This window comes from Cyprinus carpio, chromosome A18 (assembly GCF_018340385.1).
Source record: "Cyprinus carpio isolate SPL01 chromosome A18, ASM1834038v1, whole genome shotgun sequence".
Classification (NCBI taxonomy): domain Eukaryota; kingdom Metazoa; phylum Chordata; class Actinopteri; order Cypriniformes; family Cyprinidae; genus Cyprinus; species Cyprinus carpio.
Window position 1 is genome coordinate 18,627,940 of NC_056589.1, and position 17,002 is coordinate 18,644,941.

The 17,002-nt window shown below is 34.6% G+C and overlaps 1 protein-coding gene and 1 long non-coding RNA gene across 4 annotated transcripts; both read right to left on the bottom strand.

The window, feature by feature from the left end:
• Positions 1–6,766: 6,766 nt before the first annotated feature.
• Positions 6,767–10,590, bottom strand: LOC109108672 (C-factor-like). 3 transcript variants are annotated; one of them, XM_042775235.1, is made up of 8 exons: positions 10,574–10,590; positions 10,422–10,507; positions 10,157–10,332; positions 9,500–9,554; positions 8,923–9,110; positions 7,682–7,846; positions 7,428–7,538; positions 6,767–7,326 (listed from the first exon to the last, which is right to left on the bottom strand). In XM_042775235.1, the coding sequence occupies exons 3-8, from the start codon at positions 10,301–10,303 to the stop codon at positions 7,213–7,215; spliced, it is 780 nt and encodes a 259-aa protein (XP_042631169.1). In that variant the 5' UTR covers positions 10,304–10,332; positions 10,422–10,507; positions 10,574–10,590; the 3' UTR covers positions 6,767–7,212. The 3 variants fall into 3 exon arrangements, with proteins under 3 accessions (XP_042631169.1, XP_042631171.1, XP_042631168.1); XM_042775237.1 differs by lacking the exon at positions 10,574–10,590 and having other exon boundaries at positions 10,447–10,566; XM_042775234.1 differs by lacking the exons at positions 10,422–10,507; positions 10,574–10,590 and having other exon boundaries at positions 10,157–10,411.
• A 4,489-nt stretch (positions 10,591–15,079) lies between these two features.
• LOC109108673 lies at positions 15,080–16,611 on the bottom strand. The gene is made up of 3 exons (XR_002020942.2): positions 16,477–16,611; positions 16,340–16,379; positions 15,080–16,053 (listed from the first exon to the last, which is right to left on the bottom strand). It is a non-coding gene; the product is annotated as an uncharacterized LOC109108673 (long non-coding RNA).
• Between the last annotated feature and the right edge of the window lie 391 nt (positions 16,612–17,002).

Consider the following 17,002-nt stretch of genomic DNA (forward strand, 5'->3'; position numbering starts at 1 on the left):
AACCCACAATAGAATGTCTCACTCCCTTCCACAAAGCCTCCATTGTGATCAGACGTGTTGACAGGTGTTGTGTTGTTGTAGTTGTTTTCATTTACTAAAGGTGCTTTTTATCCTGATTGTTTCTCTTTCCACTTACATCACACATGTAAACAACTGAGCTTGTCTAGGACCCCACATGATGTGTAATGTGACATTGTAATTGCTTTCATCTGACTCTGACAGAGGGAGGAAGAAACTACATGAATGAGAACATAATGTGAACACTATGTGACATAGTCTCTAGTGTTGAAGAACAACATGCATGGAAAAAACAAACACACACACACACACACACACACACACACACACACACACACAAACACACACACACACACACAGATACAGGCACAGGAGCATATGACAAATATGAGGTTTATGACCCATCCCTACAATAACAGTAACTAATTAAATCAGACTTAAGATTCATGATCCAACACTGCCCTCCACTGGACCATACATGAGGTACAACATGCTCAGTGGGAAGTACTGCCTGGCACTATTATGACCCTTATAAACCATGAACAGAGAGAGGCTGGTTCCATGGGGAACCAGAACATATTTAAAAACTGCTAATAAATAGCATATACAACAAATAGCTCATACTGATTGCATTAATTTTATTTTAAAAAATAATTAACTATTATAAAAAGGCTGACCATAAATACAGCAAAAACAGATACATTACATATTTCAAATTAATATTGCCATAACTTTTTTATTTTAATATATTTTAAAATGTTATTTACTATGATTTTTTGTGAATTTTCTGCAGTCATTATTTCAGCCTTCACATGATCCTTCAGAAATCATTCTAATAGGCTGATTTGCTGCTCAAGAAACATCTCTAATTATTTTCAGTAAACGTGTAAACATATTATTTTAATAAGCCGATTTTTGTTATCAGTGTAAATGTGCTCATTGCAGAAGACAGCTTTACTGCTTAATATTTTTGTAAAAACTGTGATACATTTTCTTCCGAGTATTCTTTGATGAATAGAAAGTTCAAAAGAACAGCATTTATTTAAAAGAAAAATGTTTGTACTGTCACTTTTTGTCAATTCAATGTATTCTTGCTGAATTGTTGCTGACCTCAAAGTTTGAACAGTAGTGTAAATATAATTTTTTTTAAAACATGCCACACAGTATTGACACATAACCTCACAAGTTTTTTTTCAGATTTTGTCACATCATGTGCATATTTAAGTGTACTAGGTGCATATTTAAGTGCATATTTTCGAGTGTCGTTATTTTACTTTTGATCCAATTTAATTTAAAAGTGCCTCTTATAGCTGGTCAAATAATCACTCAAGAAATGATTATATTATCAACTCCATAATGAAATGCAATTAAGCTTCTGCGTTTATTCGTTGTCCAACCTGCCCTTTTATCAGGAAGTGTTAGGCCAACACAGACATTTAAAAATGACCAAACGTTTCCTGTCATTGTACTGCACATATCACTCAAAGCTTTATTCTGTTTCATATGTCTCCTATCAAAGTCAGACATGCAAGCGCATTAGCGCATATATAGAACAAAATTCAGGGGTGAAAACAAACAATGACATGGGATATTTTTTTATTGTGTTTGAGTGTTTTATAATTTAGAGTTTGGAATCTTTAGGCCAAAAATGTTCTTGAAATGATGTCCACAATCATTCCTGCTTGATTTACAGGTTGACTGCTAATTTCTTATATTATTTTGATTATAAAGTGTCTGTTCATGACTACAGATACATAAATGAGCAACATTTAAGCTTGCAATGTGTTTCATAATATGCTAGCAGCTTCTGTGAGTGTGTTTGGCAGTTTATGTGGAAGGAAGAAGCGCATCACAGGCTGGTGTGACCTCACCGCCTCGATCTGTCACCCTGTACATCTGTACCAATAAACGCTTCCTCCTATAACCATCGATAGCCATCTCTCAATCTCACCCACACAATGGGGACTTTCCTGCAAACTTTCCTTACAACTGATTATGTGTGTGTGAGAAAATGAATTTTAAACAAATTTAATTAAATTGCCTTATTATTATTTGCTTGTTTTGCCAGCTCTTGACTATCAGGAATACATCATTTGCGCATTCCATTCTTGAATGTTATGTAATCCAGTTTGAATTCTAGAAACAGAGGGGTTAAAATGTGCAAGTGAGAAGCAAAATGACAATGTGGATACAAGATCTCGTACTTTTTTCTTTTTGAGCAAATTAAGGAAAACAAGGTGACACCAAAGTCACATTATGATGTTAAAAATCTATTTTATATAAAAAAAATCAGGACATAACCAGAGATTTTCAAATAATAAAAGGAGCAGTATCTTGTCTGAATCAGGAGAGACATATGCACAGATCAGTTTAAAATAGTTCTAAACCAATATGTTAGTGCATTTTGATGTGAAAGGACAACTGGGCATAGACTGTTATTATGGATTATTGTATTTTGGCCAGAAGCAACAATTTAAAGTTAAACTGCCTCAATGATTGATTTTTTTTTTTTTACAAACACGCAGCTTTTTGGTTCACAAGATGTTAACTGATGGAGTAGAGTCATGTCAATTACTTGTGGATTATTGTGATGTACTTTTTCTCTCATTCTGACGGCACCCATTCACTGCAAAGGATTCATTGGTGAGCAAATGATGCAATGCTAAATTTCTCCAAATCTGTCCTGAAAAAGAAACAAACTCATCTTGGATAGCCTGAAGGTGAGTACATTTTCAGCAAATTTACTTTTTGGGGGGAAGAATTCCTTTACATCAGCTGGGCTGCACTTTCAGCATTCATTTTACTTACCGATTTATATTGCATTTAAAAATTGCCCTTAATCAGTTTTTATGTTCTAGAAACAGCACTTGTTGGCTAAAAGATCATGTTGCTGAAACAAAAAAAAACTGTATAAATTAGCTTTATTATCTCCATTCTATATGAGCTTAAAGGGTTTAAAAAAAAAACTGATGCAGTATAAGGTGTGTGTGTGTGTGTGTGTGTGTGCGTGTGTGTGTGTGTGTGTGTGTGTGTGTGTGTGTGTGTGTGTGTGTGTGTGCATGCACATTCTGTTGTGCGTCTATTTATGTACATTACAAACTCTTTCAAACTCCATTGTGACTACTTTTATGGTGCTTTTAAGATTTGTTTTACTATGTAAAGAGTCTTTAAAAGCTCACCAGACAAAATTATATAATGAGTGAACTATTGCTTTAAAGTGTGAGTCAATGGAATCTGTGGGACTGTAAGAGATAAAAAGTAAGCAGAGAGCAGACGTGTGACAGTCAACATAGGAAACTAGAAACCGTGAGAAAAACAAACTGAAAGAACAAAATCTGTACTTGAGCTTAAGGGAGTAAAACACGGCTCAAGCCATACATGTAATATGTCATGTCCTTGTTTTTTTCCCTCTCGTGGCTATTTGTTTTCTGCTGACCACTATTAGACTGAGGTCAAAGAGAAGACCTGTGTGAACAGCTGCCAAAAACACTGACACGCAACACTAGCACAGGGCTCTACAGTAAATGAAGGACACATAGTTTAATGTAGTACATAAAATACTGCAGCATTGACAAAGTGCTATCTAAAACACCAGGGTACAGAAAAACAGCACTTGTGCCTTTGTGTGTACACAGATATAAAGTGAATGTGTATGTGTTTAGATAACTGATAAATAGAAAGCTAATCCCCAGGGCAAAAGCACTTCCTTCTGGTTTGCTTGATCAACAGAGAGAAAAAAAAACTGCTTTCCTCTCATTTTTCTCATGATGAATCAACTTTATCCTCAAATTAAACATTAAACCAAATGAATGTATTCATGGTTATTTATTCTGTTAATACATTGACCAGTGATTTATTTCAAAATTTACATAAAGAAATCATTTGTTTGATTCTTACACTGCATGTAAATTTACTGGTCTTTTATTTGCTGTGATTTTGTATAAGGAGCTAACTGCGAAAACCCATCAGAGTCATCACATTCTGTAGAGTCAGAGGGGAAGAACTGAAGTTTATGTAGCGTTGTTAATGACTACATTTCAGATTTCAGTAAACACTAAACAGCTGTTATATTTAATTGTTAACAATCTGTTCTATAAACGGAGGCAACTAAATACAATTCTCAATCCCTCAAAGATATTCAATGAAATCCTATGAATATGAATGTACTGTAAATGCTAAAAATATTAGGCTAATTATGTGTTTAAAGTTTATGATCAAAACGAGAACAGTTAAATAAACAACAAATATCAACCATTTCAATATTTATTGTGTAAATTATTATTTTATTTTTTTCAAAATGAATTTTTCAAAAGCACTTGTTCCACCCCATTGTCCCTATTTTTAAAGGCACTGTAGGCCTACTTGTTTACAAATATTTGTATTACTCGTCATTTACAATCAAGCCATAATTTTGTCAAATTATGCAAGAAATCAACAGTTAAAACAGTTAAAAATACTTAATTGGGTATATTTAGGATACATTAAAGGCTGGCCATGAAATTAGCCTTAGCAAAACAAAAGAGTTTGAGACATTTGATTTAAATTTTATTTGAATTATTTAAAATGTCACGTCCATCGTCTCATTTAAGGTGTGGTGGGAATGGCATTGTTGTTGAAAACTTTCTGACAAAAATTACAGAATTCTCCTGTGATTCATTTCTACATATACAGTAATGAAAATTTTTAGCACAGAAATAAAAATAGTGTGAAAATAATTTAAGAGCATTCAGATGGCCAAGTTGCCCACAGTTGAAGAACACCCATTTATAAACCATTCAGGTTGACTTATTTACAGAATACTGTAATATTGTAAAGTTTAAAACATGACAGAGGGTCAATTTACTGACTGTTGGTCAACCCACCACAATTGACAAATTATATGAAGACCTTCATTATTTCACATGAGCAAACAATCATACAGTCATATCCAGAACCCGGGATATGCACTTGCCACTTACCACAAAGGTTGCTTTCTGATTTCTCTTCACAAACAAGCAGTCAGACCCTCCTTACAAGAAGGAAACAAACTCTCGGGTTCCATGACAACCTCTGTTTGAATCAGCGCGTAAAGTGGGAATATCGGGAATATCCCAGACTGGCGCAAAACTCCTCTCCAACGGACTAATGATTGATGATGGGAAATGAAGTCCCACAGCTGCCTCGTGTCAAAACCAGCAATTATTTCCAAAAAATAATAAAAAATTTAGTTGTTATTGTTGTTACTGACATACCCAAAACATGCCATAGTTATTCATTCAAATGTACTCTTTCAAAAACAAACATGCTCTCTAACAAAGCTATAAATATCTACTATGAGGTTCCTACCTGAGGAGTACTGTATGTCCAAGCGACTAAATCCCGTGTGAAGAACTAAGCATAAACGTGACGTAAACTAGTTAAAGAGTGTTTAATCTGAACTAGCAGCGCGTGAAGCGTGTACGCCCACCGTCCAGAGGCGTCTGCTTATGCCCACCTCTTTTAGTTTCAAAGCTGAGAGGGAAAAGATAAACCCTCCTGTCCTTGTTTTCACAGGACTACGGGAGTATCGCCATGAGGCAGCTGATAGTTAATGAAAAATCAACAGTCAGTTCTCTCCTCAGGATAACAGCACGGCCAGACGAGTGTCAGTCAACCGCTGGCTTCGCTCGCGGCCAAGCACATCGAAATCTGGAGCCTCGTGTGATTGATTCTTTTGTCAGATTTATTGATTAGGTCACCATTAAACAAACACAGTAAGAGTCCTGCCAGCTATCTTAGTAGTGTAAGTTTAAACATAATAATATTTATCTTATAATTAATTATTGATGACGCCTACTGTTTTTTTTTTTTGTTTAATGTGAAGACTTTCTTAGTTTATAGTTTTGCCAATATAAAATGTGAAGGAAAAATCACAACATAATATTGTCAAACTTTATGTGATAAGGAAGATCTCACACACACAAAAATCCACACTTAACACAGCCATTAACCATCCTTAAAAAAACATATGGGGTCCATTAAACAGCCTATTAGAGGCTTTTTTTTTTTTTTTTTTTTAAATAAAGTAAAATTATTATTAAAAATATTTTTTTAAATACTTTGAAACAGAAAACACACATTATATATTGCTTTTGTGATATATTCTTTTTATAGATATTTAATAAATATTAAATATTCTTTATGTAGACTATAATTTCTTTCTTTTTCCTTTGATTTTTGAGATGAAATGACCAGGACCTGTCATGAACTTCACTCTTAAATCTTACAGAACCATTCAGTAGGGATGGCTGCTGCTTCTTCTGAGAGTCTTCTAGCATTTCAACGCTATCATCGATCTACCTTGTTTCTCTGGAAGTATATAACTTGCTTTCTTAACAGGGTTAAGAATTACATCGAAAGATGAGTAACAACTAGATCCATGACATGACATGGGTTGAACAAATCTTATATCTTTAACTCCTGCATCTCCATACTGTACTGATGAGACATAAGCAGATATTATGTAGGCCTATGTAAGTTATGTACAGTATGTAAGTTACTCAACCATTGGTTCTCAATGGGGGGCCCAATTTAGTCTTAAAATTATTTGAACTGAGTTATATTAACATAACCTTAATAACAGATGGCCCTAAAATCAAAAGGGTTGAAAACCACTGCACTTAAATGGGTATATTTATTAAACACTAGAGGGCGTACTGTACCCGTGAAATTTTGGATGATTGAAGATCACGTTATTTACCAAATATTCATTTATTTATGAGACATGAAGTGGCAGGAAAGCTACAATTATTTTTATTTGTTATTGTACATAATTTTATTGTCCTTTCTGGAAATCACATTTGAAGAAGGGCATGTTGTGGTTGACTTTGTTTCTTTTGGCTCTCTCTTTTACATTTTCTTCATCTTCCTTTCTTTACTTATCCATTCTCCCATTGTCACACAGCTAATTTTATTACAATTGCTAATATTTAATTTGGAAAGTCTGCAATACAAATATCAGTTAGGGGAAATTCAAGGCATAAGAAAACTGTTTTCATGTTTTTAAATCAGATCTTCCTCATAATATGATAGCATATTTTTCATTGCTGTTTTACCACGTCTTATACTAGAATAGCTGTTAGAAACATTTTTCTCAGTCAAACCGCAGACAGACAGACAAAAAAGTGGAAGTATATGTCAAACTTAAGATGTGAACACAACACACGAGTTGCGTAATCACCAGGGGATGTTTTTGCCTTCCCAATCTAAAAGAGTTCCACTCTCTTTCTCGGTGAGGCTTGTGATGACTTTCAACATACTGCTGATGCTCTCAAGTGTCGTCAGGGGAGCCTGAGGGTGCCATGAGAACAATTACAAATATGAGGCTGCCAAAGAAAGTAAACCACTGATATGAATGTAAAAACACATTTGTAACAAGCGCTTTGTATTACCTCTGGGCCTCCCATTTCTGTCTGGACCCATCCTGGATGAAGAGACATAACTAGAATGCCATCTTTTCTGAAATCTTCCGCCAAGCAGCAAGTTAACATGTTCAGTGCTGCCTGAAGTAAAGAAACAATCAAGATGTAATAGTTTTAATAGTGATTTATGAGTAAAATAAAGCCTATGGTTAATAATACTTGAAGAAATGTTTATGTTTTGTTGTCTATGGATTAGAGTAAAAGGGCTTGATAAACACTGGTACCTTGCTGACCCGATAGGGGTACATTGGAGACACAGAGAAATTCTCAGGGCATCTTTTGATGGATGACAGCAGCGTGGAAACATTGATAATAGCTGACCTACTGCAAGACATGCTTGTTTGATGAGGAAACTGAGCTGCAGCCTTGCACAGGAGGGGATGGAAATCCTAAAAATGAAATAACGTCATTTACCGTAAAGGGGAAATGTTACACATTAAAATGTGTTCCCTATTCTTCAGTAGAAATATCTAAACCTTCCCAAATCAAACAATCTTTAAGATAATACGTCTTGATTTCTGGAATAATAATAATAATAATAATAATAATAATAATAATAATAATAATAATAATAATAATAAATTAAAATTAAAGTTAACTTTAGGGAAAAAAAAGAAAATATATCTGTCAGTGGGGTAAGAAAAAGAACAAAAACCTTTAATTAAAGGGAAAACAAGATTATCTTTCTTTCCCGATTGACAGATGTTTTTCTTGTTTTGAGCATACTCAATTTGTATACATATTTTTTTAAAGAATAATACTTAAAGGGATGCTCCACCCCAAAATGAAAATTTTGTAATTAATCACCAACCCCCATGTCGTTCCAAACTCATTAAAGCTCCGTTCATCTTTGGAACACAATTTAAGATATTTTGGATGAAAACCGGGAGGCCTGTGACTGTCCCATAGACTGCCAAGTAAATAGCAGTGTCAAGGTCCATAAAAGGGATGAAAGTCATCGTCAGAATACTCCATCTGCCATCAGATGTGCAATCTAGGTTAAATGAAGCAATGGGAACACTTTTTGTAAGTGAAGAAAACAAAAATTACAACTTTATTCAATAATTCCTTTGTCAATGGTCTCCTCTGTGTATCTTCATATCACCGTATGCTGTGTATGCTCTTCTGTATCATCCACACCACAAGGATGAAAAGTCGTTATTTTTGTTTTCTTTGCATACAAAAAGTGTACTTTCATATCTTTTATGGACCTTGACACTGTTATTTACTTGGCAGTCTATGGGACAGTCACAGGCCTCCCGGTTTTCATCCAAAATATCTTAAATTGTGTTCCGAAGACGAACTGAGCTTTTACGGGTTTGGAACGACATGCGGGTAAGTGATTAATGACAACATGTTCATTTTGGGGTGTACAAACCACTAAATATCTTAAGTCACATACTTTTTTTTTTTTTTTTTTGATATTTATAATGAAAAACAAGTCAAAAATTCTAAGACAATCAACCTTTGCGATGAGCATAGGTCCTACAACATTGGTTGTGAACACATCCACCATCTCCTGTTTTCCCGTCTCTACTAGGGATCCTGGGATGTTCACACCAGCATTATTGATGATCAAATTCAGGCCTTTGCCCTTCAGCTTGGCTTCCACCAGTTTTGAGGCCTCTGCGATACTAGTAGGACTAGTCGTGTCTATTGAGAAATTAGGTAAACCAACATTATACTATATTAAAAGAAAAGTTCATCCAAAATTGAAAAATTTTAAAATTTGATGAGTTTGTGTATTCATCAGAACAACGTCTTGCTCATCAATGGATTCTCTACAGTGAATGGATGCTAAACAGCTGATAAAAACATCACAATAATCTGAGCAAATGATGTAATGCTAAATGTATCCAAATCTGTTCTAATGAAGAAACAAACTTGTCTACATCTTGGATTGATGAAGTTAATTTTCAGAAAATATTATTTTTTTTGGTGAACTAATCCTTTAATCTAGGTAATGACAGTCTTAATGAACAGAATCATGACTCAACCACAAAATTACAACGATGTTCATTATTTTATTATTAATCTCCTACCAAGTTGGACAACCGTGATCACATCGTGGTGCTTCTGAGCTAGTTCCTGGAGATCCTAGAAGAAAAGCAGTTGGAAGTACTTTCCAGGATTTTCTAGAAATACACATCTTCATAAAATGACACATCTTAGAGACACGTTACGTGTCACAATTCACCATTTAAATGCCACACCGAAACAGCAGACTTGCCCAACGAGTTTCAGTGACACAATGACTCATCTATGTTGTCTTTGTAAAACTGGAATAGTACAGATGGTACAAAGTTCAAACAATTTCTCTTTTTTATACAGCACGTAGTACATTTGCATTTACCGAATTTAAACAAAAACTTTATGCTAAATGGCAATGACAACATCATTGACACCAATGAAAACATATAGTTTTATGATTTCAGGAACACTTTACAATAAGATTTGTTAACATTAGTTTTTTTTAGATACCATAAAGTAACAATGAAAAGTACTTTTAATTATTAATCTAAAATAATCTTTAACATTTCAAGTTATATAAATTAACTGAATTGTATAATTTTGTAAATTAATTATACAATTTAATTAATTAAGTTGTATAAATTAAAATTAGTTAACATATCATAAACAAATACGATTAACAAGGAACAGTAGTATATTTATAAATTAACTTTAGCATGGCTTCTTACCTGTGATCTTGGTCCATTTGGGTCTCTACAACCAGCAAAGATCTGAACTGGAGGCAAGGGTGAATCAGCCAACTGGCGAACCAACTCAAGTCCAATTCCACGGTTTGATCCAGTCACCAGAACACTGTCACATATTCTAGATGCCATTATCAGCTTGTCTGTGACCTTCACTCCGTCTACAGTGGAAGGCATGTACATGTATGTTTGTGTGTATGTATTGGATGTGTGGGAGTAATCAGTATTATGGAGTAACAAGTCTATTTACTCTTTAAAGGTCTGTGAATGTTTACCGCAACTGCAACTGCTTACGCTTCAGTCAGTCCCTCCCAGGCCACAAAGCTGCCTTCTTCCCTAATAGAGAGAACATTACATTTACATTTACACATTTAGAAAGTGTTTTAATCCAAAGAAGCTTACAAATGAGACGTGCAGTATAAAGCGGAGATAAATGAGTAACAATTCAGATGTCTTCTCAACGTCATTCCATTACCATATGTACACTGATTTATATCAGGAACAGGATTTTCCTGATTTTCGCTCATGCTTAAGTTTGACTGTAATTCATGGCCAACAACAAAATACTTTAACTCAAATATTTATGTAGTTTTAGATACTTAAATATACAGATAATGTTATTATATTATTGTCTGATATAATGCCCTAATCAGACAGCAGTTAAAAAAAGCCACAAACATATCCACAGACTGATGTGGAAATACATGTTAAATGTAAGAATGCTGCACTACACAAAAAATGTTGAGTAATCACTGCGGTATACTACTGCTGCGTCAGTCAACTGTCTTTGATGCTTGTCATTCCAGTCACCTTCAAAATATTTAAATAACTCTAACACAAGATAAATAAAATGTTGAAATATTAATTTTTAAAAAAGCTTAATAAGTATTCAAATTTTAAGCATGAATTTAACCAAATTTTGCATCATGCTTCATGCTTAAAACATTTTAAGCAAATTACTAATGAGGTAAGAAAAATACATTATATTTTATATGATATATTTTGATATTATTATACAATCAAATTTATAAAACATTATATTCTTAATAAAAACTGTTCAAAAGTTTAATCAGTATGAATTATAATATTTCTTGGGAACCAAATCAGCATATTAGAATGATTTCTGAAAGATCATGTGACACTGACACAGTAATGGCTGCTGAAAATTCAGCTTTGCCATCACAGGAATAGATTACTTTTTAAAAAATTTATTTTATATTAAATAACTGCAGTCTTTGTGAGCATAACAGAGCTTTTCAAAACACTTATATGTAAACAATATGAATAGTGTTTACCTACTGACTAAATGTTATCTTAAGGTACGTTCACCTTGGTGATGATCTTCCAATTATAATTTTGCACACTTTGCCATTTTTTCCTGATTTTGCATTCTGGACGCTCACATCAGTGTAGCTGATGATCAGATTCAGGCCTTTGTTCTTTCAGCTTTGCTGTGATATAGAGTTTGAAAAATACAGATAGAGTGATATAGAGTTTGTGAAATACATTTATAGCTATACAGTTTGTGAAATACTTCTGAGAAATTAGATTATGTGTGATACAATCAGTAACAACATTAAAAGACAGAAAACATAATCAGTGTTGTAATGTAAGTAACTGCTTATTATAATGTTAATTTAAGCTGGTGTATAAACTGTTGTCAAAAACTGGTTCTTCTGAGATAATATCAGAAACAGGATTTTTTTTTTACATGACTTACATGTGTTTATCTTACAGACATACAAAAAATGTGTCACAATGCACCCATTATCTACAGCAGAGCTGCAGAATCAGGACTAGTTTCACAAACAAAACGACATGCAAAAAATCAAAAAATTATGAAAAAATCCAGAAACATAGATGAGATCTTGATACACAGCATAGGATGGGCATTCCACGAATGTACTAAAGTAGTAAAACTAAATCAAAACAAACCTTTATGGTGAAGGGAATGAGGATAATCTTGTAAGCATTTTTAATGGTTTTCCTCTCTGGTTTTACCACTTACTGCTTCCCTCCCTGACTTTACAAAGGCTCTTTCTTCGTAGATAGACTATCAACTAACATATCTTACAAGAACATGCAGATATCATCTGTGTAATGCCACTGCACTCTTAAAAGTAATTAAATTTAACTTAAATTAAACCTTTTAATGTCAACAGTTCTTAAAATAACATTTTTTTTCTGTGAACAATATTTCAATAATCATAATAACCCGTGAAGAGCCTTTAGAAAGATTCCATGGAAGTTAACGGCTCTTCATGTAACCATAAATGCTGATAAAGAACCTTTATTTCTGAGAATGTGATATGCTTCCTTTTTTTCTTTTTTTTTTTTTAGCTTTTTTTTTTTTGTCTTGCCTTACAGTAAAAATATGTAAACATCCTTAAAAGAAGATAAATGTATTTGAAAGACAATATTGTGTAGGATGATACAATAAGTTTTCAGAGAAAATAGCCTATCTTGAATTAAGGTTTTATTATTTTTATATAAAGCACTTTTATGACAAAAACAATGAAAAAAAAACATTGTAGTTAAAGTAATTTCCATTCCAATAAAAAAAAAAAAAATAATAAAATAAAAATTGTTTCAAACTTTTGCAGAAATTAAAGCAGAATTAAGGCACCTATAATATAATGTTGACTGACAGGACATCATTCAAATCACAGGATGGTGGCAAAATACAGAAGCACGCAAAATGAGATATTAAGGCCACTAGGTGGCAGAACTTAATTACTTATGTCACCAGGGTTGAAAAAACGATTTTAAAAAAACCTCCTGTCTGAATGAACAACTGACAATTGTCGTTTAAAATAATACACACTTAATTAAAAGTTTATTTTATTTAATTTTATTTTTTCAAAAAAGTGCTCATTAAAACATGCAAACGTTTTTTTTTTCCAAGTTCAATGTCATCTGTAAATTCACACATTGATCTTCTCACACACAAACACCAAAGAGACACAAAAACAGACTATAACTGTCCCAGACTTCCTCTCATACCTGTTCACAAGCTCTCACACACAGAGAAAAACACAAAACAGCCTGTCCTCTCAAACTAGGACAAAGAGCAGCTGATACAGACAAGTAACCATGGTGACCAGGTGACGTCTCACATTCCAGCTCGAGCTCTCAGATTTCAGATGGGAGGCCAATGGCCAATATTCATGTACCTCCATCATACTGACTAAAACGATGCCAGTCTGGGAAGATGGCAATGGGTTACTGACCAAAACGCCAGCCATCTAATTCAAAAACAGAGAGGAGAGGTATCTAGGGAGTTGTGTCTGGGAAAGAACATGATGTCTAACAAATACACAAGTTTGCCATGTCACGATCAGCCAGCGATCAAGTGTTTCTCTGTCGCTTGGACTGTTCTTATAAGTTGTGTGACAGCACAGAGTGCATTAGCCTCAAGCTAGAAGCCAATCATACCATGCCAGGAATTCTTTTTTTTCTTCAAGCTAAAGCCTGTGGAATGCTGGGTAGGCAGCTGAGAGGCTGACGACTGGCAGCTTGGGTCTGGTAACCTGCTGAGGGATGTGGGAGAGCCAGGGGAATGTAGAGTCCTCAAAGCAGAGTGCACCGGCCAGTCTGGCAGCATTCTTTACACATAAATGCACACACACACACACCTCAGAAACCCACACAAGCATTCCAATTGGTCTTTGTTTTCACTTTACATACAACAATGACAATACCAAACATTCACATAACATCAAATAAATACTTAATACATTCACCTCTCCTAAAACAGAAGCAGTCCTACACTTTATTTAAAAGACTTATTGCATATTGCACAAAGGTTTATACAGTGGGAATAGAAAAGAATCACCCCCTAAAAAAGAATTACATTTTGGTGCATTGCAGGGAATTTCCTCCCCTCAAACCTCTCTTCTTAATTCTTGATTTCTGTCTTTTATTCAGAGACAAGCTTGATGGATTCTCCATCTCCCCCGCATAATTATTATATCGCAGAGATAGCAAAAAGTCTCTCTTCCAAATTTAAAAGAATGAGTCAATGACAAACAGCAAATAATACAACTAATAAAACACGAAAATGCCATGAGACAACAGCGAGACACAGAGTCAGCATAGAATTGCTCGATAAAGATAGTTGTTCAGAAGTAGTTGACATTTGATGCTGATGTGTGTCAGTGTGTCACTCTGTTTTGTAAGAATATTTCTTCCTGTTTGGAATAAGAGAAGTCATATATTGTGTTGATTGTGGTTTCGACATGTCACACACCTTGCATAAACATACTGAGCATTTCAGATTGAGAAGCAGAAAATAGTTTTATTTCTCCACACAAAAAAATCACAACAAAAATATTAAAACCAAAACCTTTAGGCTTCTCTGACAAGTGATTCAACATTACAGTTGGACCCTACTATGCAAAACAATAAACAAGCATATTCTCTTATAAAATATTTGATGTTTTTTAGAATACCATTTTTTTTGATCAGACATGAGTGAAAAATGATTTACGGTTCAGGTACACTAAACAGTTCACTGACTGAATGAGTCTGATTCAAGCCACTAAATTAAGTTTGAGGATGTTTGATGAACATTTTTACTTATTTTTCATAAGACTCATTTGTTCGCTCTACACCATCTCACTTTTCACCCTTGAAGATGAAGTTGTCCAGAATACAGTTTAAATTTAAATTGACTTTATTTATTTATTTGCAAACTAGAGCCCTGTTTTGTATTGCTGCATCAGATGTTAGTTGCTTTTGGTCTGACCAGAGAACTTAACATTAAACAAAGTTTAGGCTGGTAAAATTTTTAAAGATGTTTCTTACAATAACTAAAGCTACATTTATTTATTTGAAAACACAGTAAAAAAAAAAAAAGAAGCAATATTGTGGTTAATAATCATCTAATTTAAATTCCTGTGATGGCAACCTGACGTTACTCCAGTCTTCAGTTTCACATGATCCTTTAGAAATCATTCTAATAGGCTCATTTGGTGCTCAAGAAACATTTATTATTATCAGTCTTGAAAACAGTTGTACATTGACTCTTTCATTGTAAATGGTAATTTAATTTTGTTTTACATGTTTAGATCACCATCACTCGGGCTTTGTGATTTGAATTATCATTTTGTTTCATTACACTCTGAAGTAGACCTTAGGGTACAATAGGGATGTTAAGAGATGAACAGTTTAGTGTTCGGTCAAAGAACAAAAAATAGTTTGTGATTCCAGACAGGTAAGATCGGAATGTTTGCTCATTCTGCTAACAAGACTGAGGTATGAGGCACCTTTTCAACAGGGTGACTAAGACCTGACCTGTTAAGAGGCTGCCTTTTCATTTTGTCACAAAGTCACTTATCTCTACAGAATGGTTATGTCTGGTTTAAAATTGCTAGCAAATCTTCATATTCTTGCAGTGAGATGTGTCCAGAGGGTGTCTGCTTCGTTTGAGATCAAGAACTGTGAGCCATTCACTGACAGATTACAGAAAATTAGTAAATCATATATCGCATCATTTCTGTTTCCGAAAGATATGCCCCCTTCCTCAAAAAAAATAAAAATAAATAAAAATTCAGCTCATGATGACAACAATTTCTCATAATTCAAGTGAGCATCGCCTCCTTTTTCCCTGAATATACAAGGCCAAGTGAAGAGCAGAGGTGGGAGTATTACGTCTCTTATCAGCTTGTACTAACCAGACCTCTCTTGAATAGCTCACATTCTCAAGCATCCATCACCTAAGCAACTGCAAACTTAAATAGACCTGGTTTTAAAAACGAATACTCTGTGGGTAAGTATAACAGTCCCATTCACCTGTTTAAACTGTAAACACCAGGTTAATAGGAGCAAAAGTTCCCATCCCCTCCACCTCTGTCCTTCTGCGATGTGTCAGACGAGTCTTCCTGTGACAATATAAAATTACAGTGAGCCATTTTAGAAAAATGCTTCTCAAGTTTCTGCTTCTCAGGTGAAAAGTCACTTAACAGACCTTAAGTCTCAGCAGGTACTTATCTAACAAACATCTGGTTTGACAGGTTAAATACTTTGGGTATGAGCGCATGGATGAGCCAGAGGGGAGAACATGGTCAGACATTTGAAAATTCTCCAGGCATTTCATTTTCTCAATTAAAAACAAATGTGGAAGGGTTTAAATATGTTGTAGGAACCAAACAGGAACAAAACACCGACCTTTTCCAAATACCTTATGGGTCAGCTGAGTCACTGATACCTATGTGAAAGAGAGACACATGTACACCTCATTTCTCCGCTATATTCCAGGAAATCGTTGGGTCTAGACCAAATGCAGAGTGGATCAAAGTACTGACCGTTGCAGTGAGCAACCAGGATGATCTCCCTCCACATTCCTGCATTCTTCTGCTTTCCATCATCATCCGAGCTGGACAGAGGCCTGCGGAGAGGGTGAGCAGAGCAGAGACTGGACACACAACATGGGAAACACTAGAAAGAGAAGCTTTATTAAGACCAGCGGCTCAAATACACTAAAAGGAAAAAGGGGAGGGGGGAGCGGGGAGGGGGGATTTAGTGAGCAAATGTTTTGTACACAGATGGACTGATGTTAACAGTTTCTCTATTAATGTTAATGTAGAAGTTGTTAACAGTACACTGAAATGCTTATGCTTTTTAAGTTTTCTTGTTTCTAATATTTTCTAAACATTGACATTTGCTCTTCTCAGAATCATACGAGGAACTGTACGAATTATAGCAACTCTGGTATTAAATAATTCATTGAGAGAAAAGGCAAACTTTAAGGCCACCACAAGGCCAGGGCCCACTAGGGGGCCTCAGCAAACTTTCAATGGGACCATAGGATGACTTAAATTCTGTCATCAT

Bases quoted from the DNA above. Each gene is read 5' to 3' on its own strand.
- LOC109108672 (XM_042775234.1), bottom strand. From the start codon at position 10,354: ATGTACATGCCTTCCACTGTAGACGGAGTGAAGGTCACAGACAAGCTG. The intron at 9,111-9,499 runs GTAGGAGATTAA...ATTTCTCAATAG, and splicing joins GATCACGGTTGTCCAACTTG to ACACGACTAGTCCTACTAGT. The intron at 7,539-7,681 runs GTACCAGTGTTT...TCTTTACTTCAG, and splicing joins ACCCCTATCGGGTCAGCAAG to GCAGCACTGAACATGTTAAC.